Here is a 27,085-nt window from a genome sequence, read left to right as displayed (position 1 = left end):
GAAACCCTTGCCTCACTAAAACCCTAGCAGCTACAAACAAGCAAGCGGCATCTCAGCTGGACCTTCTGTCTTCTGTTTTGTATAATGACGTAGCATAAAACTGAAGTGCAGAGATTCATTTGCCAGAAGTGAATTCAGGGTCTTCTCTACTGATGATTGGATTGTCCATTTTAAGGGGAAGCCCATATTTCAAGTTATACTTACAATGATCTAAAGATCAAACACAAGCCACTATATCCTAAAAAGCAATTTCCAGCGGCTTCAGAAACCTCTTGAAACTTGAAAAATACAACTGCCAGGAGTCCACTAGTCTGTTACAGCTGGTTTCCTTTGTTAAAGCATCAGCCTCTTTCTGTTCTGAGCTCCTGAAGATAACTCCCCATCACTCCCTGTGATGGACTGTAATCAAGGATGCTCAGTAATTTGAGTCGTTGACGAGGTTCTCGGTGCAGGGGGAGGCCTTTAATGAGATTTGCTGGAGGTGTTGGCTTGGAACAGAGAGTAGTTTACTAGTGATGGCTCTCCCCCGTTTGGTGCTTTTTCCGTATGGCTTGGAAAGAGAGGAGATTGGAAGAAACGGATACCCTCGGGTATTCTGCAGCACTGATGATTTTTTTCTTCCTGGACCCGGCAGTAATGCACAAAATGCAGTGATGAGTTGCAGAGCCTTGCTTTATAAGAAAGCACCCTTTGACTTTTGGATCCTGCAACTTTTCACCTCTTTTATCTCTAGAAAGGCAAACAACACTTGAGAGTTGCAGGAAGATCTTTGGGTATTGATTCTGCTACAGACAATTAATTAATTGTTTTTTTATTCTCTTTTCCAGGTTCCTGTGTTAAAACTGAAGAGGAGATTTCAGAAACCCCTCTTCCAGAGGAATTCCTGACAAGGGACAAGAAAATGCTACTGTAATGTACTTCCCAGATATAAACAATTGGCCGTCTCACTGACCTGTGATCAGCCATGCCCTCCCTGCATCACCCATCGAGGGGAGCCCTTCTCCAGATGTGGGACCGTTTTCTGACATAGATGTGAAGGAAAAGGTGGACCTCACAATAGAAATGGAATTAGTTTCTGTGGGCTTTAACACATCAGAGTTCATATTAGATTCAGATGAGGTAGAACCTCTAGCCCGTATCTACAGGACTCTGTAATAGGAGGAAAACAGCTCCAGATGACCTTTACAGAAGGACAGAGCTACAGCCCAGCTTTGATGATTTAATATCCATCCCGCTGCCTTGCTGACAAGGTCGTACCATGGCTGCTGCTGATCCCAATAGCAACGGTTCCCTGGTGGGACGAGGAGCAGACTGAGAGGGTCAATAATGCAGCGTAACGGTGGTGGGGTCGGTGCCGGTGGCCAGCCATGGGTGTTACGGCGTGTGCGTCTCACGTGGCTCAGTTTCATGCTCTTCTTCATCCTGGTTTTCTTCCCGCTCATTGCTCACTACTACCTCACTACCATAGACGAAGCTGGGGGTCCTGACAAGCGCATCTTTGGGCCACGGCCTGGTGGTGAACTGTGCGAGGCCAAACATGTACAGGATCTGTGCAGAATCCGAGAGTCGGTCAGCGAAGAGCTGCTGCAGCTGGAGGCCAAGAGGCAGGAACTCAATGGGGAGATCGCGCGTCTCAACCTGCGCATTGAGGCCTGCAAACGCAGCATCGACAGTGCCAAGCAAGATCTGCTGCAGCTGAAGAATGTTATCAGCCAGACAGAGCATTCGTATAAAGAACTGATGGCCCAGAACCAGCCTAAGCTGTCGTTGCCGGTCAGGTTGCTTCCGGACAAGGAGGACCCAGGGCTGCCACCACCAAAGTCTGCGCGCTCCTGCCGCTTACGCTCCTGCTTTGACTATGCGCGCTGCCCTCTTACATCTGGGTTTCCTGTGTATGTCTACGACACTAGCTCCTATCCATGGGCAGACTATCTAGACCCACTGGTGAAGCAGGCTTTTGCAGCGTCAGTTAAGAGCAACATTTATGTAACAGATAACCCCAGCATTGCCTGTCTGTATTTGGTGCTGGTAGGGGAGCTACAGGAGTCCTCATCCTCCCCGCTGCCACCTCCTTCAGAGCTAGAGAAACAACTAAAAGCTCTTCCTTACTGGAGATCTGATGGACACAACCATGTACTAGTGCATCTCTCTAGAAAGTCCATGACACAGAACTTCCTGTATAATGTGAGCACAGGACGGGCGGCAGTCGCTCAGTCCACTTTCCTGGAGCAGCAGTACCGCGAGGGCTTTGACTTGGTGGTGTCCCCACTGGTTCATGCCCTCTCAGAGCCGAACTTTTTGGAAGTACCCCCTCAAGTTCCTGTAAAGAGGAAATACCTCTTCACCTTCCAGGGGGAGAGGGTGGAGTCACTGAGGAGCAGCTTACAGGAGACACCCCCACAGTCTTTTGAGGAGGAAATGGAAGGTGACCCACCAGCCGACTACGATGATCGCATTATCGGCACTTTGAAGGCAGTGCAGGACAGCCACCTGGATCAGGTGCTGGTGGAGTTCACCTGCAAAAACCCACGGCCGAGTTTACCGACCGAGTGGGCTCTTTGTGGAGAGAGGGAGGACAGGCTGGAGGTGCTCAAGGCTTCAACTTTTGCCTTGGTGATTGCTCCAGGGGATGGACAAGTGGTGGCATCAGCAGGCTGTGGGATGAGGCTCTTTGAGGCCCTAGAGGTAGGGACTATCCCAGTCGTGTTGGGGGACCACTCAAGACTACCTTACCACCAGTTTATTCGATGGAGTGAAGCTGCTATAATAGTACCCAAGCCTCGTGTCACAGAGCTCCACTTCCTGCTGCGCAGCCTTTCAGACAATGACATGCTAGCTATGAGGCGGCAGGGCCGCTTCCTGTGGGAGACCTACTTCTCCACCTCAGAGAATGTTCTAAACACCCTCTTGGCCAGCATCAGAACCAGCATCCAGGTTCCTGCTGCACCCATAAAAGAAGAACCCGCCCATGAGATTCCTCACAAGGCAGGGAAGCTGGCAGGAACCGATGCCAACCTGGCTGACAATGGCGATCTGGACTTGGGTCCTGTTGAGACAGAACCCCCCTACGCATCTCCACGCTTTCTCCGCAACTTCACATACACTGCCGCAGACACCTATAGAGCATGGAACCGGGCCCCAGGGCCTTTTCATCTGTTTCCTCACACTCCTTTGGATCCTGTGCTGCCCTCTGAAGCCAAATTCCTCGGCTCAGGAACCGGTTTCAGGCCTATCGGTGGAGGAACGGGAGGCTCAGGGAAGGAGTTTCAGGCAGCTCTAGGAGGGAATGTACCCAGAGAACAATTCACTGTGGTCATGCTGACATATGAGAGGGAGGAGGTGCTAATGAACTCTCTAGAGAGGTTAAATGGATTGCCGTACCTCAACAAGGTAGTGGTGGTGTGGAACTCACCCAAGCCTCCTTCAGATGACCTACTGTGGCCAGACATCGGCCTGCCCATTGTGGTGAGTACATCAAATTGGTGTTTCTTTCGTACAAATACGTCTTCTTTTCATGTCTCTCTGAAATTCAAAAAAGGACACCTGTAGTATTTCTAATGTGTCAGAGGTGATGCAAAGTTTATTTGAGTACGTGGCCAATGAGTTGTTTGGATCAGTGCGCCTTTTGAAACCCTGCAGAAGCCCAAACAAATTACCAGCAGCTTTACAAAAAAAAGATGTGAAGAAGTCTGACATCCATGAATAATACAATTTCTGCTTTTGAATGGAGCCTGAAAATATAAAATATTCATGTGGTTTATATTCACACCATTAGTTGGTGACAGTGACGGGGCAAGTGTTAAGCTTTGAGAGAAGAACTGAACAATTTGAATCTGTGTTTGTTGGTGCTAAAAGAGTCTGCGGTGCTTTTTGGCACTCAGATGGATGACCACATGTGGCACATGTTTATAATCTTATGACAGCCTCAAGCACTAAAACCCATGTATGGAATACTTGTGTGCTAAGCTGAATACTTTTACTCATATGCAGCCTGATACAATCTAACAGTCACAAACCGTGAGAATCAATTCTCAACACTGTGGTAGTTTCAACAGGGGTCGTTTTGGTTTTGTAGTCTGCAGCTTTGCGGTTTTGATTCATAGTTTTAATCTGTTTTTCTACCACAGAATGTATTGGGGGGTTTTTTTTAAGCTCTAGTACTTTCTGTACGTTTCTTTCTTGGCACCAATCCAAAAGTTGGCAGCTAGCTGGTGAATATAGTGGAGAAAGTAGCAACTAAAGATCAAGATATTTCCCTTTAGGAGTTGGTGGAGACCACAACAGAGTTAAAAGGACAGTTAATATTGGACTTACATTTGCCTGGGGACCAGAAACATGAACTTGAAATGAATGCCAATGTTGCTTTGCATTTCCTGAATATGTAAATAATCAAGTGTTTGCTAACAACTTAAACAGTGAGCTGTTTCTGCTGCCCCCAAGAGGCCAGGGAATTAGTTAGTATAGTTAGTGCAGGTTAATGTAGGTCCAGTAGCACAACAAAAAGTTTTGTTGTGTGAAGCATTACTTAACTAACTAGCTAGAGTTAATGGAAGTAGTTGCTAAGCAGAATCTTCTTTTGTGTCTGTAGGTCGTCCGAACAGAAAAGAACAGCCTCAACAACCGCTTCCTGCCCTGGGACGCCGTGGAAACGGAGGCTATCCTGTCAATTGATGATGACGCTCATCTCCGCCATGATGAGATCATGTTCGGGTTCAGGTCAGTGATTATCACAGAATGCAAGCGGTTCCAGGGATTCATCTACATAAGTAAAACGACCTGTAAACACAATTTGCTATCACTTTTGGCTCTGATGTCATTTTATAGTGCCTTTAAAAATGGTCATCCACTCGGGAAACTTGCATGTTTTATTGTCCTACATAACTGAATCAAAGTTAATTAAATATGGGAGTGTTTCACTGATCATCAGAGGAATACACTCTGGAAACAGATTTCCACTTATACTCCCAAGTATAAAATATAAAGCACTTGTTTGCACGAGTACCCACCTTTTTATAAGCACTGTACAGGCTACTCAGTTAATAATTCATTGGAATTTTAATAATAATAAACCCCAGATGTACTTGTTTATACCTTAGGAGAAGTGCTGTAATGAAAGCTGAACACTAAAAAAATGCTGTGTAATAAACGGTGAAGATGTCCCTCCTAAAATTGCAGGAGCATAACGTTCCTGAAAACACTGAATTAGTCGTAGAAACGGAGCCAGCCACCCGAGAATGAACCAGACAAAATGATAAGGAAACATGCAGTCCGTGCCTTGTATTTATGATTCATTTGCTAATGCTGTACTTAGATGAGCTGAATTTGAAGGCCATGTTTAAACCAATTATATGATATGAAGTGCAGTGTTATGTTATTTTTGCACACCACCCCTCCCTCTCCCTGACTCGTCTGCATCTTAGTGCTGCAGCAGCTTGTCCAGGCAGGCAGAAATTGGCTCTGAGTGTGAGTGTGTACGGGGTCATTTGTCATGAATTATCTCAAACTCCCCCAGAATTACGCAGGAATGTCTCCTCACCTCCACTCTCAGCAAAGAGGAGCCATTACACAGCAGCTGAAACGGTTACACATGAGCACGTTTGAGACATTAGATGTCTCTCTGAGATTTCTTACATCTTCTGTCTGTAGAGGGAATTCTAGTGACGTGTCTCATCTGTTATACTGGAGAACATTTATGTCTAAGACTTTCTTCTTGTGACTGGGCAACAGTATGAGTAAATATGAGCCAAGAGTGACATTTTTGTTTTAAATAGCTTAATAAAACTGTCACACAGCAGAAGAAAAAGACAACAGAACGGTTACTTAATTACTCCCAAGAGGCAAATAGTTGTCACATTGCTTGTATAGATGACAAGTTGAAACAGATGGATGAAAAGCCGCAGCATATGCACAGACAGACTTTTGGAAACCAAACTAATGACCATAAAAAAAGTACTTATTAAATCTGCTCAATCAGTCTTAATTAATTGTTTTAAATTGAGAAGTTCTGCTCACTTTGTGTTTGTGGTTTCTCGCAGAGTGTGGCGTGAGGCCAGAGATCGAATCGTGGGATTCCCTGGGAGGTATCACGCATGGGACGTCAACCATCAGTCCTGGCTCTACAACTCCAACTACTCCTGTGAGCTCTCCATGGTCCTGACAGGAGCTGCTTTTTTCCATAAGGTCAGATCTTATACCCCCCTTAAAAAACAACAACACAACATTAAGCCAGATTTGCTGTCTCAAAGCTATATCATTCACATACTCCTCTGTGTTTCTGTAGTACTACGCCTACCTGTACTCCTACGTGATGCCGCAGGCCATCAGAGACATGGTGGACGAGTACATAAACTGCGAGGACATCGCCATGAACTTCCTGGTCTCTCACATCACCCGCAAACCACCCATCAAGGTCAGTGGTTGAGCAACCTTCAGCTGAGCATTTGCAAACTTTGTATCCTCCTCAGGCCTCAGTGTATTTATATTTCTGCCCACTTAGCCTCACCATTACTCAAAGTGACATGTCCAATATTCCACTCAAATGATAAATCAACAACACAACATCGAACTGGTGTGTTACGCCTCTTTTTTCCCCCCCTGGATTTTTATTGGAAGCACATTTATTACCAGAGTGCATATTTATGGCTAGACAAATAATTATAGCAATCAAGCCAGGGAAGCTGTAGGAACAGAAATGTCATTGCAGTCCTCAGTTTAAGTTCTTTTTGATTTAGCGCGCCGTTAATATTCAGGGTGTTTCAGGAGGGAATTAAGGATGTCTTTGATGGAGTGTGTTCCATGACAGCAATTCACTGCTGGAATAAGCCTTGTGAATAATGAATTTGGGGCAAGTTTCAATGCGCCGTCCTAAATGGTGAGGGAATAAATTTCTCTAAGACAAATAAAACTGAAAATAAATTGCTCCATATACGTCTCTGCTGCTGATTCAACAATTCAAACTCCGTTTTGGGGATTTTTTTCCTTTTCTTAATTGATCATTCTCGAAGAGTTTATAAGCTGGCGAGCTAATTAAGCTAAAATTAGATGCTAGAGTTGGCTTAATAAGCCAGCTTCATGTGAAGAATAAATGTTTCAGGCTTGCTTGTTTTAAAACAAGAGTATTGTGAGGAGAGTCCTACATACACACTTGTTACATAAATGATACCAGTCTAAATGTTCAATCTGAATGTCCCTGGCAAAAATGTTGTGTCCTCACATGTTGATGATCCATGTCGTTAGAAGCCATGAAACTGCATTGTTCTTGTACTGCAGTTATACAGCTAATTACACCAATTATTTAAAATTGTTAAGAGTAAAATCAGACTAGTTTTATTATAAATAACCTAATTTGGCTGCTTAGCTTGCATACTATAATACTATCTTTGCCAAAAAGTTTGGTTAGCGTTATTGGTGTCTTAAACTAGCATAATAAAAGCTACAGAGTTAGCTTAAATTGCATAGATTCCGCATTTGGCCTCCACACAATGAAGAAATACTACACAATGGATGTGCAAGTTGTGATGTTACCTATAAAATACTATAAATTAATGTAGTTAGCTTAGTTAATGAAGTGCTTATTGTCCTTGAAAGTAATGATTGGTTGCTGCTTTAGGCATTTAGCTAGTTAGCTGGAACTGCTAATAATAGCAGTAGGCATAGACTCTTTAATTTTTTCCTCCTGTGTTTTTATTTTATTTTTTAAAGGCTAAAACAAAGATTCCATCCTCAAAAATCTGTAAATACCAAGTATCTGTTTTAATTTAGCCCAATCTCCATAACTTCAGAGACTTTGAGAAATCCCAGGCTTGACAGGCGTGCTGTGCCTCGTTACAGCTGCTTAGATTTGATTGCTGTTCATTGCTTCAGTGATTTGTCAATTCCCTAAACGCAGCACAATGCTGCTGTAAGATGAAACAAGGGTGAAGTAACTCATGCATAAATGACAAACAAATACTGTGTATCATAAAGTAAATACCACACATTTAAAGATTGACTCTCTCTCTTTATCTTAGGTAACATCGCGTTGGACTTTCCGCTGCCCTGGCTGCCCTCAGGCGCTTTCACACGATGACTCCCATTTCCACGAACGCCACAAGTGCATCAACTTCTTCGTAAAGGTGTACGGCTACATGCCGCTGCTGTACACGCAGTTTCGTGTGGACTCTGTGCTTTTTAAGACTCGTTTACCCCATGACAAGACCAAGTGCTTCAAGTTCATCTAGCATCGGGCTGAGCGGCCCAGCAAAGAGCCCGTAGCAGAGTGGATTGAAGGACTGGAGGTATTTAAAAAGAACAGCAGCTCCCACAGCAGAGCAGTGATGAAGATGGATGGATGGACTGTTGGTTAAAAGCACAGGAGGAAAGTTTGGGGTTTGGATTTTGCCCAGAGGGAAAGACAAGTTAACCTTAAAAGCTGTTCTCTTGTGGTGCAACCCACAACTCTACTGAAAATTTGAAGTGTGGAAGCTGAAAGGGACCACTGCCAACAAAATAAGCCTTTTCAGTGGATGTCACTCCTCCTTTTTCATGTTCCTCAATCATGCTCAATCATCAACCACTACAGATGTCATTTGCACCTCTTAACGTCCTGCTGAGGAAAGAGGGCGCTTGTACACAGTGTACAGAAACTCTAAAGAAACCCTACCTGACAATGGAGCTCTCAGTTACTTAATCATTGACAGACTGATGTCAGGCTGTGTTCGGCCCAGCAGCCTGTTGACACTTTCAGTTTGGGAGAAAGTGGCAGAGGCACAAGGCTGCCACTTTTTTTTTTTTTTTTTTTTTTTTTTTTTGTCATTTTACAGTTACAAACTGTACTTCTTGTACATGAGAGAAGCACTGATGGTCAGAAGTATTTTATTGAACAGTTTCTTTTTTTAATAATGTCGTTTAAATGTGTAAAAATCTCTTATGTCGAACGAACATTTTTCAGAACCTCTGCCTGTGGGAGATCGGACGCAGACTTCTTGTTAGTCTGAGTGACAGACAGGACCTCAACCTAAACATGTTCCGTAGTGTTTCGTGTTCAAGAAGGAATTCACTTCAACGGTCACCATAATGCCTCGAATTTATCATGAAAACCAGCCACCATTTTTTTTTGTTACGCTTACAGGATCTGCACTCAGTGACGAGTGTTAAAAATGGCCGTTTTTATGCTATAGGGTGTTTGTAAAAATTGGTCCAAGGCTGAAGTAGTCACGTTTAATTGTAATAATATTAAACAATTAATGGTTACAATGTCCTTTAATCAAGTGCAACAAAGTCAAGAATGACAGCTGCCAAAATCAACAAAAAATAGTTCTGGATGTCTGATTAATGTTGTAATTATAAAGAAAATCAAGTTAAATGTACTTTTAGAATTATGGTAAAAAAAATCTCATCTTTAAAGGGAGGAGTTTGACATTTTGGGAAGAACACTAATTTTCTGTCTTGTGGGGCATTAGTTGACAAGATTGATACATCTTGCAAATCTCTCTGTTTAAATTAAGCTACAGCCAGAAGCCTTTTAGCTTAGCTTAGCATAAAGACTGTAAATGGGAGAAACAGCTTCCCAGGCTCTGACCAAAGGTATCAAAATCTGCCTACCAGCAAATCAGAAGCCAATAAATAAAAATAAAAAGTTTTTTGTTTTATCCAAAAAGGAAAAACCAGCTGTTTTCCCTTTTTTGTGCTTAGCTAAGATAAGCTTCGCTAACTGGTTGCAGGCTCTAGTGGTTACAGATATGAGAGCACTAACAATCTCAGAGCATATAAGCATATTCCCCCAAATGTTGAACTCTTCTCTTTAATATATTGCCAGTTCTGGCTTTACAATACAAGTGTTAGATATGTCCTGCCATGTTCTTTTCACCCTCCTGTGTAGAACCTTACGAGCTAAGACTGAAAACGTCACTTTACAGTGTCGCCATGTTGGTTTCACGTTGTGTTTGTTTGTTTTTTTACCATTGCTTGATGAATGTTTTCTTTGCCAAATAGGTACGACGTCTGCTGCTTTACAGTATAATTTGCAGGGTGCACAGTGTGAATGAATGCTAAAGGGATGCAGTCTGGGACACCCTTATCCACTCTGCATGGTACTTTACCAGGAGTCAATCCATTGGAGCCCTTTCCCATCATGTATTATAAATCCAAAGTCCTTTATTTCACCCTGTCAGACCTAATTCCTGTTATCTGAACAAAAGGTTGACCTGAAAAGATCCCTTTAAAAATAATTAACAAATTAGGTTCTAGCTGTGAGGAAGCTTTTATGAAACAAACACAAGTCAAGGTTCCTGTATATTTATTGAATATATTATTAAAAAAAGATTTTTGTAAACTGATCATGACACATTCAATAAAATGAGAAGACATTGTAGTTTATTATTCCCAATAATCGCAGAAGTCCCAACTTGAATGAGCCGTCAGATTATTTCAATGCCAAGGAAAACTAGCTTGTGCCACTGAATATGTAACAAACGAACTAACCTGAAAGCAGCAAAGCTGGTTCTTACCTGTGACAGAGTGTCAAAAATTGAGCTTCTGCAGTCAGAAGAGACACACGGAAAAGTGTATTGGGAGCCAATATTGTACCTGCTCCAGGTGGCTGCTGCTGCTCTCTGGCCCCTCTCCTGAAAAATACAAATATTTGAATGGGCAGCTTGAGCTGGAAGGGTTATAAGAAGAGTCGGTTAAAACAAAATTTGCACCTCTTCTGCACCAGACTTGAAAAACCAGCCTGACTCCAAACCCCCTCGTCTCATCTGAACACTTTTATTGGACCTCCAGGAGTCTCATAATTACCTGGCTGGCTCTGAAACAGTCCTCAGGGCGTAGATGGGGTCGGCTGTTATTTTTTGAAGTTCTAACCTCCCATTCCTCCAGTCACGGGATTCCCCCCTCTTGGACCTGTGGCACAGCTGGTTTTCCATGGCCCAGAGCAGGATAAGTTTCCCTGGAAGGCTGCAGTCAGTCACTCTTGTTAGGTGTAAGGAGTTGTGAAAGTATGTGCTCCTGGGTCTGATCCACAGCTGTGGGCGAGGCTCCAGCCACCGGCAACTGCTGCCTGCGCTGTTCCAGACTGATGACTGATGACAGCGTCAAACATACCATTGAAGGCTAGATAAATGAAAATAAAAACTCTCCACGTTGTTTAAACATTGTCTTGCGTTTGGCCTCATTCTTTTTTCCATCTTAACTAAACTTTAATTTATGTTAATAATATATAAACAATTGCAATTTAATAATGATTAATACGAATATTTTATTTATTAATATGTTAACTTTTGGTTTTTTACTCTCGTTTGTCCTGCTTTATGAAGAAACAACCATACTTTTGTCTGTATGGTCAAAAGGAAGATGTAGCTAGCAAAGCTAAAAGCTAAACTTAGCAGAAAGACTTGTAGCAGGAAGAAATGGCAATTGCAAGCTGTGGCCAAAAGAAACGAAGCAGCCTACCAGCAGCTCTGAAGCTTACCAATTAAGACGTTATATCTTTGTTTAATTAATACAAAAACCGAAGTTTTAGAACGTCCATTCGACGATTTACGAAGAGTTAACATGGACCCGACTATTTCTTGGAAAGGACCGGTTGCTTGGCAACAAGCGGAAACTCCTACCAAGAAAGTAAAGCAAAAAAAGATTAATTACTCTGTGAAGTTTGAACGTAAACACATTACACAATTTGTTAAATAGTGAGCTTCAGAGTGTGCAGTTGGAACTGGCCTTTTTAAAGCCTGTTTCCAGTCTGCATGAAGCTAACTGACCGTTTTCTGTAGCTTATTCTGTTATTGTCATTTAACTGTTAAAAAAAAAAAAAGTGTATTTCCAAAAATCATTGCTTCAGTGCCTTTAAATGCTGGTTCTGCACAAATTGTGCTCACACAAAATGCAAGCCAAACTTGTGATTTAAGAAAAACTGTGGTTGTTATTCCCCGTACTATACTGCAATCAAAAGCTAATCGTCTATCTGGCAGGAATGCTTCACATCTGGTTTTTATTCCTCTTATAATGAATCAAATTTGACTTTGTAGACATTTGGCCCTGCAGAAGAACTGAAGAGACAAGGTGTGGTTGCAGCACCCCGAACCCAAATCTCTTGGTTTAGCTGTGACATCAGTGGGACAAGGAGAAAGAAAAATGCACCCCACACCCCTCAGCTTTAGCCAGCAGAGGGAGGAGAGGGTTTCATAGTTTTAACTGAAACATGGGTGTGGCTGTGTAGTCTTCAGTAGTATTTTGGGGGGGATTCCTGACTCATAATATTTCATTTTTAATAAGGGTTAAGGATTGCCTTTGCTCCAGATAAGTACAGTTGAGGTAGAACCACATTTCTCAAAGCTCCAGACAAAGTTTTTGCAATTTATTATAGACTTTATTTAATAGTACATCTTCCATTCACTTGTAATGAGAAAATATGATTTACCCTTTTACCTATAAATTTAATTTTGCCTTTCCAACTCTCTCCACAGCGAACACAGCCGAGGCTGTCAGCCACAGAAACGTCCAGGTTTATTGGACTGCGCAGGCTGTTGCATATTCCTCCTCAGCGGGAAGCACCGTGTTTCTACATGAATGAACATGGCTGAGTTGTCAGAAGGCTGAATGGTGAAAGAGGCTCAATCTGTATTACATTGGAAAGGAAGCTGCTCTTTGATACCGGTGGCATGCAGAGCTGTGTCCAATTCAAGACAGAATTTCATTCCTCCCGATTTATAGTGGCGTCAAATGCATAGTGTACTGAAATATGCCAGACTACTATTACAAAAAAAGCTTTCTCTGTGTAAAACACACCCCAAAAAACATAAAACTGGAAAACTATTTGATCATTCAAAAACATAAAAGGGGAAAATAATGAATGGATCTTGCATAATGTCATGTGCATGTAAACAAACTGTACAAAGCATAGCTTGTAAGCATAGTTGCAGCATGTTATAGGCCCTTTGTAACAGTCTTTTCATTGCCTCCTCCTTCGTCAATGGCTGTGACTGATAGAGAAATGTCTGGTATGCTGGTGGCCGCTGAAGTCCAGAGAAGCCCAGAAGAAACAGGGAGGAGTCTGCTGGTCCTGGACCGAGCTCTTTGGTCCAAGATTCAGAGACAGAAAAGGTTTGAAAGAGTCTTAACATTGTCCTGTAAACAGTTAGTGTACATGCAGATTTTGCTGTAGGCAGATTTACTGGAAGACAAACAGATTCCTTCTGTTCTCGGTTAGTTCGGTGATTATAGTCTTGTTAGTTTTCAGTCTGCCTTTGACTGTCAATAAAAAGGCTGGAGCTGGAGCTAGAGCTTACACCTCCACCAATAATATCCGTCTGCCTCAGAGGAAAGTGGCAGATTAAAGGGTTGTCATTCAGTCTCTGGCAGTGAAGACTGGGAACCCACGCCTGTCCTCACACCTGTCTGCAGCACACACACACACACACACACATCACACATCACACATCTCACAAGGTGCTTCCTGCTAAACCCCAAAACTCTACCTCTGCAGGGAATGTAAGTTCAGTCTTCATAAAACGTCCTCCTATGTGTCAGTCAGCGTGTGCCAGTGGCAGACCTGCTGTCCCTCCGCCTCCTTCATCTCCGTCCAGTGGGCCTGCTGCTCCTCGCTGGAGCTGTTGAGGCCCAGGGAGACCCAGCCCAGCCTCTCCCTGGGCCTCATGCTGCTCCGGCGGCAGAACACAGACAGCACAAGCGACACCTCGGACAGCTGGAAGAGCGCCACCTGGAACACGAAGGTCTCCTTGTAGGTGGGGTTGGGGTGTCCGCGGCACACGGCCGTCTTGCACTTGGACATCTCTTTCCCCTTGGAGTCCAGCATGGTCAGCTTCACATAGGTGTCTGAAAGGAGGTGTGGGAGAGCAGTGAGAGGGTGCCATCATGTGGTGGGGGATCAGTACTGCAACACATGCTGTAAATGTTTCTGTTATTTTACTTTTATTAAAAACCACAACCAGAGCTCTGTGCTTTAGAGACCTATAATGTGTTTTAAAGGGTCAGTTTGCTAAAATATGAACATTTAAAAAGGTAAGATTTAGCCACAAAGATATTTTCTTTTTTAATTTTCCAGGTTTTCGAGATATCTGTCTGTGAGATTTATCTTTTTTATTTGTTCTGATTATAACAGTTAGTATCCCATTTTTAAGAATAAGAAAGAAACGTCTTTCAAAAACAGTGCTCCTGTTACTTCACTGGTGACCAAAAAAATGTTAACTGAATTACGGTTAGCTTAGCTTAACAAACAGCAAGTCACCATGTTATATCTTATCTCATATTTGTTTAAACAGTGCTAAAACTAATGTGTAAAACCGATACTGATACCTATTTCAAAAGGGAAAAATCACTGACTAAACGGATAGCTCAGGTTTTTGAAGTGGGTTGTATGGGGTACTTTCTCAATTGTTAGGGACGTAACGTTCAGTCGACGACGGTCAGCACAGCCCCTGTTTGGGGAAGCTGCCCGGAGTACTAACATGGAAGCTCAGCTATGTAGCGCTGTACTCGGGGCCACGTTAAAATACTTTAGACACTTAAAAAAGTCCTACATTTAAAAGAACATTGCGATTCAAGTGAATGCTACGGTTTTTAATATTTTCCTTGCCTCACCTTGACGTCAGACAGCCCTTTACTTTGGGACTATGTTTTGGACTGTACAACGGTTCAAAAAATAGAACTATCCCTTTTAGGATATGGAGGCTGATATGAAATGTTTGAGCTAGAAGGAAAACAGGCATTGTTTTTGTTGATTGTGCACCGCAATAGAAATGCACGAAACATATAGGAAGATATGATATATGACAGGCCGATATCAGTGCAAAATAACGGACGGTCAATATATCGCTCAGGCTCTACTGAACATTCATATACTTCTAACTGATAACCCAAAGCTTAAAGTCACTGTTGACTTACCTCTCATGATATAAAGCTGTCCCCCTACAAAGTGTTTCACACAACAGAACAGACCATCTTTGGCACACAGCACGGCACACAAGGTCGGAAAGAAGAAAGAAAGAGAGGAGGCAGTCAGATTTAACAGTCTAAAGATTGTGATACGACAGAAGGCAAGCTTTCACGGGAACTCTGATGAGCAGAAATTGCTTCAGCATTCTGTCTTTAATCATTGAGGTTATTAAAAAGCTGGAGCTGTTGCCAGGAAACGTTTAAATGTAATGGTGCACAATGCTGCTGGGAATCTTGCCCATCTGTTTTGCCAAAACAATTGCCTCGTGTATCAGCATGCTTTGGGGAAGAGACATTACAAGGGAGAGTTTATGTTCCAAGCTGGCACAAAAACGTAACGATTTAACACGGAGTCTTGTACTTACTGACGGGTTTATCCGACGCTGAGGTTTTGAAGTGGCTTCCCTGGATGACCTCGGCAGATAACTGCCCCGTGGCAGAGTTGTAAATGAGACCCAGGAGGATCTCTGGCAACGAGGAGTCTTCTGTGGAGCGATAGGAGACAGCTCCTGCACTGCGAGACACGCTCACCAGAGAGCCACAACCCTGGCAAGATCAAACACACAGGAAGTTACACAAAGACGAAAAAACGCATCAGGGGGATTTTCAGAGTTCAGAGTCTGGAGACATAAGCAAAAAAGGAAAGTATTCCAAAATAGTCTGGCCTTTATCTCAGAGAATCAGGCCAGCTACAACATTAAGGAACTTTTTTGCCAGGTTAGTGGTAGGCCCTAGACTGCGTTTTATTCCTACTATTGGTTGAGATGGTTGTCTTGAAACTATGCTCAGATATTCATGATCCTCAGAGGATGAACCCCTCTAAGTTTGATGATCCTGAGACTTTTCCTTTGGCCTCACCATGAAGTTTGTCAAATATATTTTGGTTGCTGACCAAATATCTGCAAAACTTATAAGGGCCTAAAAAAGTCTCAGCTGTAGTTTGTTTGTTCAAATTAGCAAATGTTTTGATGCTAAGCAATTTAACCTAATCATGTTAGCATCATAACTGCGATTATGTTAGTACACTGACAATAACATTCAGCTCAAAACACGATTTCTTTGACTTTTTACTGTATTTTGAAGGCTCAATTAAAGCTCCTGTGAGGAACTTTCAATTTGTGTTGATTTTGGCGCCCCCTGTGGACAAAACCATACATCTTATCTTTTTGCTGATTTTGTCATGTACACGCTTAAGTGTTGGTTTTTAACAAAAAATGCCATCCTGCTTTCTTTAACGGCCATATGTATCACTAACTTTAAATTTGTGCCCTGGAAAATGTAAACAAAGGCAGCGTGCAGTTAATCACTTCATCGGACACCAACCCCCAGCCGGCGGTTTCAGGCATTAAAAATAAATATATAGAAATAATCAATCTTGTTGCTGATGGTCTGGTTTGCTTTTGTAGGTCATATAGAGTAATCAGAATTAATTTCAGTCTGCTTCATAACCAGCGAAAAACTCCTCACAGGAGCTTTATATGGAGTGATGCAGTGAAAAATAATTACTATTTTGATAATCTGTTCATTCAAATTTTTCAAACAGTGATCACAAACATTTCTTAGTTCCAGCTTCTGAAATGTGCAGAATTCCTGCACACAGCTGTCTTTTTTTCATTTGTCAAACCAACTTCCAGTGTTTCATAAAAAACTGCACACAGTGTAAAATAGATATCACAAAGTGTTCTCACAGTGAGCTCAGAGCCTGGCTCCAGGGTGACAGGAAGAGCGATCTTGCCCTGCAGGTTGAGCTTAGTCAGGTAGAACACCTTCTCCCCCAGGACCTTCTCCTTTTTCATTCGCCGGATGCTGTACAGGCGGAATCGAACCGCGTAGTCCCCCAGGGCCTCCTGTTCCACCCTGGAGAACTTGAATGTTTCAGTGAACACAGGACACGGGCCCTTCTGCACGCCGGTCTTGGCCCGCTGCTTCTTGGTGGGCAGTAGGACCAGGTGGACCTGCCACGCGATGTTTCCTGTCTGTTTGAGTTCAGGAATGTCTGTCGCAGCGGTGACCGTGACGGCCAACCACTGCTCGCTGGAGTCGTACTCGAAGGCGACGTCCAGCGTGCCGTATTTCCCGAGGGCCTCGGGCTCGTAGGCTGAGGGGAGCTGAGGACCAGAGCCGTCCTGAAGGGAGGAAAGAGAGAATCAGAGGAAGAGAGAAGGAGAGTTGTTGTTACTTACATACCTTCATTACCATCATCCTTTTTATACTTTTCAGTCAGTTAATTTGCTTACAGATGACTTGGGACAAGTAAGAGATGAACAGTGAGTCATAAAAGAGTTTAAAATCTGTTTCACCTGCAGGTCTGTGTTTTTTGTTTAGCTTTGTTTTGAACTGTTTGTATTCAACAGCTTGTGTGGTTCTACTTTTCTTCTCTAACAAGAAAGGAAGAAAAAAGACATTTGGATTTAAAACACATTCAAAAGTTTCCTTATGCAACAGCACTTTGTTAAACACTGGATGTGACAAGGCCAGGTCAGGGAATGTTTTTGGAACGGGGAGAGAAAATACTGAGAAGAAACAGATTTCTCCTGGAAAAATAGGAGTTATATTTCTGGGATCTGAGTTTGGTTTGATAAGTAGTTGTTCTTTTACATGTCCTAAATCTAAAATCTACTAATGGACTCCAGATTGGACAGTAAAGGTATTATTGTTAATACCTGTGGAAAAAAATTACTGTACTTAATTTCAAATCTTTTTTTTTTTTTTTTAAATCTTGTCATTATAACTCGTTTAGTTGTTTGAAAATACATAATTCAATTGTGTGATTCAAATGTTGGTAATTTTGTTGGTTAAAAATTCTCCTTTTTTTCTAAGTCCATGCTGGTGGACCTGTTTTCCTTTTAAAGGGGACATGTTTTAGCTATGCAATACATTTTCTATTATTCTAATGTGTTTTTGAATCACGTTGGTAAAGTTTGCTTCATTTCATTAAAAATTTTACACATATTTTAATGTAATTATTTTCCGGAGCCTCTCCTTCCTCCTCAAACGAACAAGCCGTTTCGACATTCAGAGGTTAGATCTTAGCCACGATTGGCTGACAGTATTTGGAGTGACCATGTAGCCCCTCCCCCACATGCTCGTGGTTGACGATTGGTCAATGTCAGCGAAAGCAAGGTTCTACACAGAAACCTGCAGCTGTTCTGAACGGCCCATTTTAGAGGCGATCTTTTAAAACATGCCATTCTGTAAAAACACGGAATTATGCAGTTTTCATTTTTTCACTGTGAACAATAAACACCCAAACATGTGAAACCCATTAGAATAGCCATTTAAAAGATATGGCCCCTTTAAACACATACAACCACCTGGTCCCCTCCCGTCTCCTTATGTTCAGGTGACCTGTAACTGTAAGTGACACTGTAATGGAAGTAACATCTTTACAGTAAACAAGCTATCTATTTACAGTAGTGGTCTAACATAAACGTCTAATGAATTACTTACAGTGCTGACTTTTTATATGTTTATGGTGAACTACGGGGCAGGTATCAGATAGATATAAAATATATTCATATGATAGAAGAGGAGTTTTTTTGTGCTGCTTAAGTACACTAAAAAGAGAACATATAGTATCTCTGTCTCACCTCTGGTCCCAGCACGGCGGTGCTGTCACTGGGAATGTCCTCCTCACAGCCTTTGTTGAGGTAGCTCTCAGTGTCCTGGTCCACGCTGGCCTCGCTGGAGCCGCGGGGACTGTCGCAGCGCTGCGGGGACGACCCCCGCCTGACCCCTCGCTCCGAGCGGGACCGAGAGGACACGCGGGCCGCCGAGCGGTCGTCCTGATACGGAGGAGGCTGGTGGTCATTGTGGGAGGAGTCTTTCTTTATTCTCTGGATGCTGTTCACTGCTTGAGATGGGGAGGGAGAGAGAGGGAGTAATGTGAGATGAAAGGTGAGATACTGGAGACTCATGCTTTGCGCTGCAGGGATACTCATTACGTATGCAACATATAGTCTACATAGAGTCGAGTTAACCCCATAAACTGTGCCACACCCACAGGTCAGTCCAGCCTTTAAAACCACAACAGGACTGTTCAAATGTTATCGGTTAACTGAAATGTTTGTTGCCCTTTAAAGAGCCCGGTTGGTCTCTTTCTCCTGCTTCTAGACTTTAAGCAAAGCTAAGCTAACTGTCTGCTGACTGAGCCTCATATTTAATTTATACTCTTATATAAAAGAAGCATCACACCTCATCAAATAAAGGTATCTACCAAAATGTCGATCTCTTGCATTAAGATTAAATTTAGGAGGCAAATAGGACAATTGAAAAGCAAACTTATTCACCCCAAAGTCCCTACACGAGGAATAATAATGAATAGGTAATAAAAAATATACTTTATTCATAAAGGCACTTTTTAGGATACTCAGAGAGGCTTCGCACAGACAGATCCTGAATTACTGAAAACACACCAGAGACTCGGGGTACATCAGGACGTTGGATGCATTTTTAAAAAGGTGACTTCTGAGTAACTTGAAAAGCTTGAACACAGAGCGATGGTGACATTGATCTAAAAGTGGAAGTACGTGCAGGAAAGTCATAGACTCATCACCGGGACACACAGTTACAGTGAATGTAAGATGTATATAAATCTTACTGATATAAATGTCATTTTTTACATTTAGGTGCTAAATTAGTTGAGAGTATAATTTCAAGTGTGAGAAGTGATAGAAATCATAAATCTACCAATAGGGATAATTTTGTTGGAAGTAAAAGTAGCTAATGCCTCTTCAAAATTGGATGTATAGTTACAAAAAGTAGCTTCTTAAAGTCACATTTAATCTATATATTTGGAATTACTTTAATCTACTGCGTATCTGTACTTCTACAACGACCATTGTAGTTTTTTTAAATACTGGAGTTGATTTTCCAGGCTTTTAATATCAGAGAAAACCTTGGTATTCTCTGAGATTAGAGTTGTAATGACATTGATGCTATTGATGATGCTGATGATGAAGATATTAAAGTAATAATCTGAAGATTTTCATGTAAATAAATGTCTGTTAAGTCTCTATCTATCGCTGAATGAGGTAACAAAATAGTGATTGAGCCTATGGCCCACTGATGAAAGCCTTTGCATTTGCAGTATCACAGACTGGGTGTCTGTGGTGACTTTAGTGGAAAAAATCACAATTGGCGCCCAGTTAGTGACGCGTTTTCCATCAGCCAGCAGTGGTTGGTCTGCCAGAGAGGGTAGGCGGAGCTAAGCGGCTGCTTTTCTGGTCTCTGCAACTGTTGCGAGTAAACAGTAATCTACTATGGCTGAACAAACAAAGAAAAGATGGATGACTACAGATACAACTTCAACAATCGGTGAAAATCCAAAGAAAAAGAAACAAACTCGACGCTCAGATGAAGCAAACAGTCTGAAAAGGAAAGCGACCGTCAGCGAGGAAAATCAAGAGTTACAACCGGAGCCAACCGTGGACGTCACACATGCAACACTGTCTGGATATCTGGGAAGTGTGCTCCCGCAATTACTGTTTATCACCATAGGTGCCGCCAATGTAATCTTCGAGATTACAACTTTAAAGATGATGATGGTAAAAATATTTAAAATCTGCTTCTTTACGCCCTGTGCACTGCCTGTTGGCTCCGTTGTCCAGGCTGTTTGTTGGCACTTAGTGACTTTGTTCCCTTCTGTCTTGATCGTTGCTCGTGTTGTACTAACTCTCAGATAAACGTCGCTTTGGAATAAAACCTCTGCTAAATGAAATTGTGACAATTGTGGTAAATTTATGTGAAAATAAACTCACGCTGTATCCATGTCAAAAAAGATATATATATGAATAATGAAGTCTTAAATTATTTGGAAGAAAAGAGATATTGTTGATTAAAGTTGTAAATTTACAAGTAATAAAACTGGCACATTCTCTGAGATTAAAGTATTCAATTTTAGAAGAAAAGAAAAAGCTCAGATATTCCAAAAGTCTTAAATTTGGCAGAAAAAAAGGATTTAGGAGATAAAATTGTAAATTTGGTAGAAAAAACCTGTGAATTCTCTGAGATAATAAAGTCTTAAATGAAAGTCTTAAATTCGTGAGAGAGAACAAACTCTTATGTTTCATGTTGGTGTCTTCTACAGCTCCTCCTGGTTAAATAAAATGATGTATAACACGAGCACAGCACATGTGCACACTCTCACCCCGTTCACTGGAGGCTTCGCTGCTGTATCCTCCGTGCTCGCTGGACTGTTTGCGTTTGTTGCTCCACACAGACGTGCTGTTCTGCTGGGCCTCCGCCTCAGGCCCTTTGTCCTCCTCGCTGTCTGACAGAACTCCCTCTGCACACAACACATGGAAACTCTAATTCAAACACTACATTCATCACACTAAATACAAGATGTGCAGAGTTTTAAGATGTAGATGCTTGAAACTGGCACACAACGCTGGAAAGGTGAATTTCAGGGTAAGAAATCAGGTGTTAAATATTTGAGGAGTTTGAAAACAAGAGAAGAAGAGGAAGAAGAAGATCCAGGCGATGAAGCAGAAGCAGCACACCATCTAACCTTTGTTCCCTTTCTTTTTCTTCTTGCCTTTCTTCCCTTTCTCCTTCTTTTTCTCCCCATCCGAGCTGTCCTGCGATTTCTTGGAACCCCTCTTTGCTCCTTTGCCCTTTTTCTTGTCTGACTTTTTCTTTTTTAATGTCGAGGAAGCTTTGGATGGCTCGGCCTCCTCCTCCTCATCATCCCCCTCTCTCTCGAGGCTGCCCTCCTTCTCTTTCTCTTCTTCTTCTCCCTCTTCTTTTTGCTCTGTCTGTTTCTGTAACCCTCCTTCAGTCTCAGGATCAGGTGATTGAGGAGGTTCATCGATACCGTTGCCTTCTTTCTGGTCTCTATTATCACTCGCCTTTCTGTCTTGTCCAGCATCCTCCTCCTCCTCCTCTCCGTTTTGGGATTCCTCCTCTTTGTTTCTCTGTGACTTGGCCTCTTTCTCCAGCTGCTTCTCCCTCCTCTCTTTCCTCCTCTGCTCTCTCTTCTCCTGCAGCTCCTTCTCCTCTTTCTTCCTCTGCTCTTCCTCCGCTAACTCGGCTTCTGTCTTCTTCACTCGCCAGCATCCGTCCCTCCATTCCCACTCCAGCTGGCTCTGCGTGGACTCTGCCTCTGTAGTATCACTGGCCTGGTTGCTCTTTGAAGCTGCGTTGCCAGTTTCGGAGTCTCTGGACATTTGCCACATGCTTTTACTGCTGGCTTTTCCTTCCTGTGCTGCTGACGTCTGACTCACATCCTGGCTGCCGCTGTTCTCCCCACCTTCCTCCTCCTGCGCCTTGTTGATGATGGTGGTGACCTGCTCCGTCAGTTGGTCGCTGACTGCGTAAGTGGCATCACTCACGGCGTTGGCCAGGTCGTCCACGCGGCTGGTGACCGTGTCCAAAAGCGAGGTAATGTTGACAGATGGGAGGTTCTGCTGGAAGCTCTTGAAGAAGGCCATCTCTCAGCCGGGGATCCCGTCGCCACGGTGACCACTAGATTAGCTCATCAGAGGCACTGAGACGGACATGTGTTTGTTAGCAGGGTGCAGAGCCAGCGTCACAGTGTGTGAGATCAACACATGCAAACACACAAACATGGTGATTGTAAAGTAGTAGACCTACATTAAACAGGATCATGATCATTTACAGACGGACATAGAACCAGAGAAGGTCTCTCCCTCTTTGTCTGTTTCTCTACAGAGCATGTTATTGTCAGTAAAACCTTGTCTGAACAGCAGAGCAAACAGGTATGTGATGGTGAGGTAGTCTGTAAATGGACAGTGGATTGTGTCGTTCTCTCAGACAGATTAAATAAAACAAAACATTTTTTGAAGTCCTTCTAGGACTGAGCGTTTACAAGAATGCGATTTGACCTTTGACCACCAAAACCTGATCAGTTCATCTTTGAGTCCAAGAGGACATTTGTGCCAAATTTCAAGATTTCTCCTTCAAGGGTTCCTGAGATATCGTGTTCACAAGGATGGGGCCAGATTATAGCAAGAAAAGTGTTTTTCTAGAACATTATGATGTCAAGGTGAAGCTGACCTTTGACCTTTTTGGTAAAAAATGTCATCACTTAAAGTGATAATCTCGAAGATTTTCATTTTTCATTCTATCTATCGCTGAATGAGGTAACACAATGGTGACTGAGCCTATGGCCCACTGATGAAAGCCTTTGCATTTGCAGTATATAATATTATTATTGGACTGGGTGTCTGTGGCGACTTTCGCGTAACAAATCCCAAGCGGTGCCCAGTTAGTGACTCGTGGTTTGTCTGCCAGAGAGGGTAGGCGGAGCTAAGCAGCTGCTTTTCCGCTCTCTGCAAGTGTTGCGAGTAAACAGTAATCTACTATGGCTGAACAAACAAAGAAAAGATGGATGACTACATATACAACTTCAACAATAAGTGAAAATCCAAAGAAAAAGAAACAAACTCGACGCTCAGATGAAGACAAACAGTCTGAAAAGGAAAGCGACCGTCAGCCAGGAAAATCAAGAGTTACAACATGAGCCAACCGTGGACGTCACACATGCAGCACTGTCTGGATATCTGGGAAGTGTGCTCCCGCAATTACCTGTTATCTCCAAAGAGAATGAACATTATAACTTTAACTATTTTTAAGTGATGACGATATTATATCTTACTATATGTTAGTAGACATTTGTATTGACTTGTGTCACAATTTGGTGATGAATTCTTAGGTTCTGGCCGAAAGAGTTATTGAGGGGTTACAGGGATCTTAACCTTTTGACCTTTGAACACCAAAAGCAAATCATTTCATCCTTAAGTCCAGGTGAACCTTTGAGCCATATTTGAGGAAATTCCCTTCAGTCTTTCCTGAGATTTACAAGGGGGGGGGGACAATGAAGTGTACGTACAGTCGGACGCAGAAACCAAAAACATACATACACATACTTTTATTCATGAACTGTTTTAAAGCACAAGAAAAGCTGATGTTTTCTCAGGGGTTCAGCCTCCACTTAACGCATTTAATTCTCATCCTCTTTGTTTTTCCCCTTGACTAATGAATGTCACACCCTAGGTTTCTTTTTATCCTGCTAATTCTGCTTCCTTGCTCCTCCATTCTCAGGCGCATGATCCTGAAATTGATCGCTTACAAGGATGTTCTAGGTTTTCTTTGGTTATTTCCACTCTTATGAATATTTTAGCCTGCCTGCTGGGTTTTTCTTAGATTTGATTTAGTTTCACTTGGGACAGGTGTCTGAGGAAGTAATAAAACAGGTAGACGTTCTTCATATAAAACCAGGACAAAGGCAATAATCATCCTGGTGTGTGCGTGTGTCTGTGTGCAAATGCAGTTGCTGTGATGAATCTGGGAGAGTGTTGAGTACCTGGCTGGTTGTTCTTATATTCACTGAGATGTGACAAATTGTCAGGACTCTCCACTGACAGCTTGTTGCTGAGGTAAAGAAAAAACAGAGCCATCAACGCCATGAAGGCTGCAATGGAAGACAGGACACCCAGCAGCTCGGGAGAGACTGAGGAAGAGAAGAGGGAGGGAGGAGAGATGGAGACGAGGGTAAACCAAAATTAGACATAGACATATTACATAACCTTTAATGATAATAAAGGTATTTAAGAGTTCAATCTCCCATGGCTACAAACAAAAACAAACACAGACGTCTGCAAGCTTTCAAGGCCGTACACACACCACTTTGATAGCACGAATAATTCCATTTGATGATAGGCATCTTATTTTGAAGTTTAAGTGCTGAAATGTTGCCTTGTCAGGGGAGCTTTAGCTATTGTTCTCTTAAACAGTCAGTTCCCACTTCAAAGGAGAACAAGATAGGATCTACAGCAGTGTATGTAGGCCAACCATACTTCATGTAACCATGCAGCCCTCTGCTGCTGCTGCTGCTGCTGTGCTATTTTTATGAGAGCCTCAAAGGGACTGTATCTGACTGAAACGTAGACTCAGAGAACTGGGCCTGCACTGAATACGGTACAACACAGACACACACCGCAGTGCAACAGCTGAGGAGAAGGAGAAATCAGGGGAAAATGAAGCATGAACGGCATTTCAAAAGACCAAGTGCCTCGGTGGAAAGGGCATGAGCGCACAGAAAGAGAGGCTCTGCGATACGAGGAGTCTGAATTTCAGGTTTAAGCACCTGAGCCACATAATACGGCTCTGGATCCGACAATTACACGGACATATTCAACAATGATCCCTTACTATTCTATTTGAGGAACCGATCCTAAAGGCTTTACGCACCAGCACAGGTTTTTTCTAACTAACTGTTCACTAAACGCCTCCCCTGTACAGCGATCGTATCCCAGCAGCCGGACGATTACACTACTGTTGCAAGCCTTTAAACTGAAACAACAAGCTGAAAGATGCCAAAATGCTCAGTGCAACTAAGGGCAACTGCAGAATTGGATGATATATTTTTGGGGGGTTCTTTACTAAAACCATCGTCTTTCTACATTACTCATAAGCCCCTTTTACACTGCCTGTTCAATGCTGACATGTAACACTATTAATATAGATTTAATGCCATTATAAAAACATTAGTGCAGCTTTAAAGCTCCTGTGAGGAGTTTTTCACTGGTTATGAAACAGACTGAAATTAATTCTGATGACTCTATATGAGCTACAAAAGCAAACCAGACCATCAGCGACAAGACTGATTATTCCTGTATGGTTATTTTTAATGCCTGAAACTGCTGGCGGGGGGTAGGTGTCAGACGAAGCGATTAACTGCACGCTGCCTTTGGTTACATTTTCCAGTGCAAAAATGTGAGTGATAAATAAAGCCCTATTTGCACGTAACTAGTATTACCTGGGGACCTCTAGTAATTTGTAATAATTGCGGAGGTCATCTGTGATTTTAATCCTGTGTGAATCGGCCATGTCGGTAATTGTTAAGTAAAAATTCCAGCGCAAATTACCTACCATATTTTGGCAAACACAAGTCATCTGATAATATTAGTTCCATGTTAATCGGCATCTCCGTATTTATTTTTTATCTCACATTTTTCCATTCTCTTTCCCATCAAGAATTGGAGGCTGCGGTGGAAATTATAAACGAAAGTTTGGACAGCATTTTGGGTGCAAATTCAAGAGGCCATTCGCAGAAAGAGCAAACTAAAATCCAACACAGGAGCGAAATCTCGAAAGACGATGAGATGGATGATATGCAGGGCAACATGCGGTGAGGAGCGTCTTTATATCTTTCAACAGGCTTAAGGCTTTAGGCAGATGTGGGAAGCCTTGACATTTTCAGTTGTATCCTGGGGGACAGTGTCTGTAAATTGTAGTGCAATACAGACTTTGCTTATCCCATGTGAATGCGCCCCACGAAACAGACGTGAGGGGGTCATTTCTAAATCACACGAGGTCCACAGGTAAAGTAGTCCCGTGCGAATAGGGCTTACGACAGTATAAAGAAAGTAAGGTCAGAATTTTTGTCTGTTAAGCACGTACAGGACAAAATCAGCAAAGAGATAAGAGGTACGGCTTTGTCAACAGGGGGTGCCGAAATAAACACAAACAGAAAGTTCCTCACAGGAGCTTTAAGGTGTATTTTAAGCTATTATCTGGTTTGGGTTTTATATGATTCTGTTGAGCAGCTTTATTCATGGTTTGTGGGAATTTGTGACTTTTTTTTGTTATTTGTTGTCAGTCTGTTTTTCAGTTTTTAGCATTTTAGCATTTCAAGTTAAAGGCATAAACAACTACAGTTGAATCGATTATTAAGCTTATTAACACTTTTTTATTACATAAATAAAGCATTAAGACAATGTTTCAAGCAAATATACCAAACATTCAGAGGTACCAGCTTCTCAGTTTCGAAGATTTGCTGTCTCCTTTAGTTTATGTGACAGCTAGTTCATAATTATGGGGTTCAGACTGTTTATCAGACAAAACAAGCTTTGTTAAGATTTAAATTTGGGTTAAATAATTAGTGCATGGCCCTTTTCACCCTTTTTTAAAATTTCACAGACAGTAAACACAGTTAATTAAAAAATGTGTTCACTGCAGTCCTATTTAATTAGGCAAAGAAAGAAAACAGAGGTTCATTTTAGGCCAATGTGTCCGGTGAAGCGGACACAGCCCAAATGTTGCAGCATGTGCTTTGTAGCAGGTGCTCATTTCAGACAACAACCATTACCAGTCACTGATTAAAATGGCCAGCAGCGTGAAAACTGCT

The 27,085-nt window shown here is 42.3% G+C and overlaps 2 protein-coding genes across 3 annotated transcripts; one reads left to right on the top strand and one right to left on the bottom strand.

Annotated features, from left to right (window-relative positions):
• The first annotated feature begins 1,313 nt into the window (after positions 1–1,313).
• extl3 (exostosin-like glycosyltransferase 3) lies at positions 1,314–8,781 on the top strand. Its single transcript, XM_069657769.1, has 5 exons — positions 1,314–3,465; positions 4,589–4,716; positions 6,036–6,180; positions 6,281–6,409; positions 8,010–8,781. Exons 1-5 carry the CDS (start codon positions 1,327–1,329, stop codon positions 8,217–8,219), a joined length of 2,751 nt encoding a protein of 916 aa, XP_069513870.1. The 5' UTR covers positions 1,314–1,326; the 3' UTR covers positions 8,220–8,781.
• Positions 8,782–12,345: 3,564 nt separating this feature from the next.
• On the bottom strand, positions 12,346–24,345 carry LOC138585400 (synaptotagmin-14-like). Of its 2 annotated transcripts, none has more exons than XM_069657713.1 (8): positions 24,260–24,345; positions 21,443–22,420; positions 21,080–21,217; positions 18,522–18,784; positions 16,620–17,057; positions 15,297–15,477; positions 14,881–14,937; positions 12,346–13,812 (listed from the first exon to the last, which is right to left on the bottom strand). In XM_069657713.1, the coding sequence occupies exons 2-8, from the start codon at positions 22,362–22,364 to the stop codon at positions 13,496–13,498; spliced, it is 2,316 nt and encodes a 771-aa protein (XP_069513814.1). In that variant the 5' UTR covers positions 22,365–22,420; positions 24,260–24,345; the 3' UTR covers positions 12,346–13,495. The 2 variants fall into 2 exon arrangements, with proteins under 2 accessions (XP_069513814.1, XP_069513815.1); XM_069657714.1 differs by having other exon boundaries at positions 18,522–18,781.
• Positions 24,346–27,085: the final 2,740 nt, after the last annotated feature.

The sequence above is a fragment of the Semicossyphus pulcher genome, unplaced genomic scaffold (assembly GCF_022749685.1).
Source record: "Semicossyphus pulcher isolate SPU_LCO1_2020_fin unplaced genomic scaffold, fSemPul1.0.p SCAF_11, whole genome shotgun sequence".
Taxonomy (NCBI): domain Eukaryota; kingdom Metazoa; phylum Chordata; class Actinopteri; order Labriformes; family Labridae; genus Semicossyphus; species Semicossyphus pulcher.
Note: the sequence above shows the minus strand (reverse complement) of the source record. Positions and strands in the feature narration are given on the sequence as shown.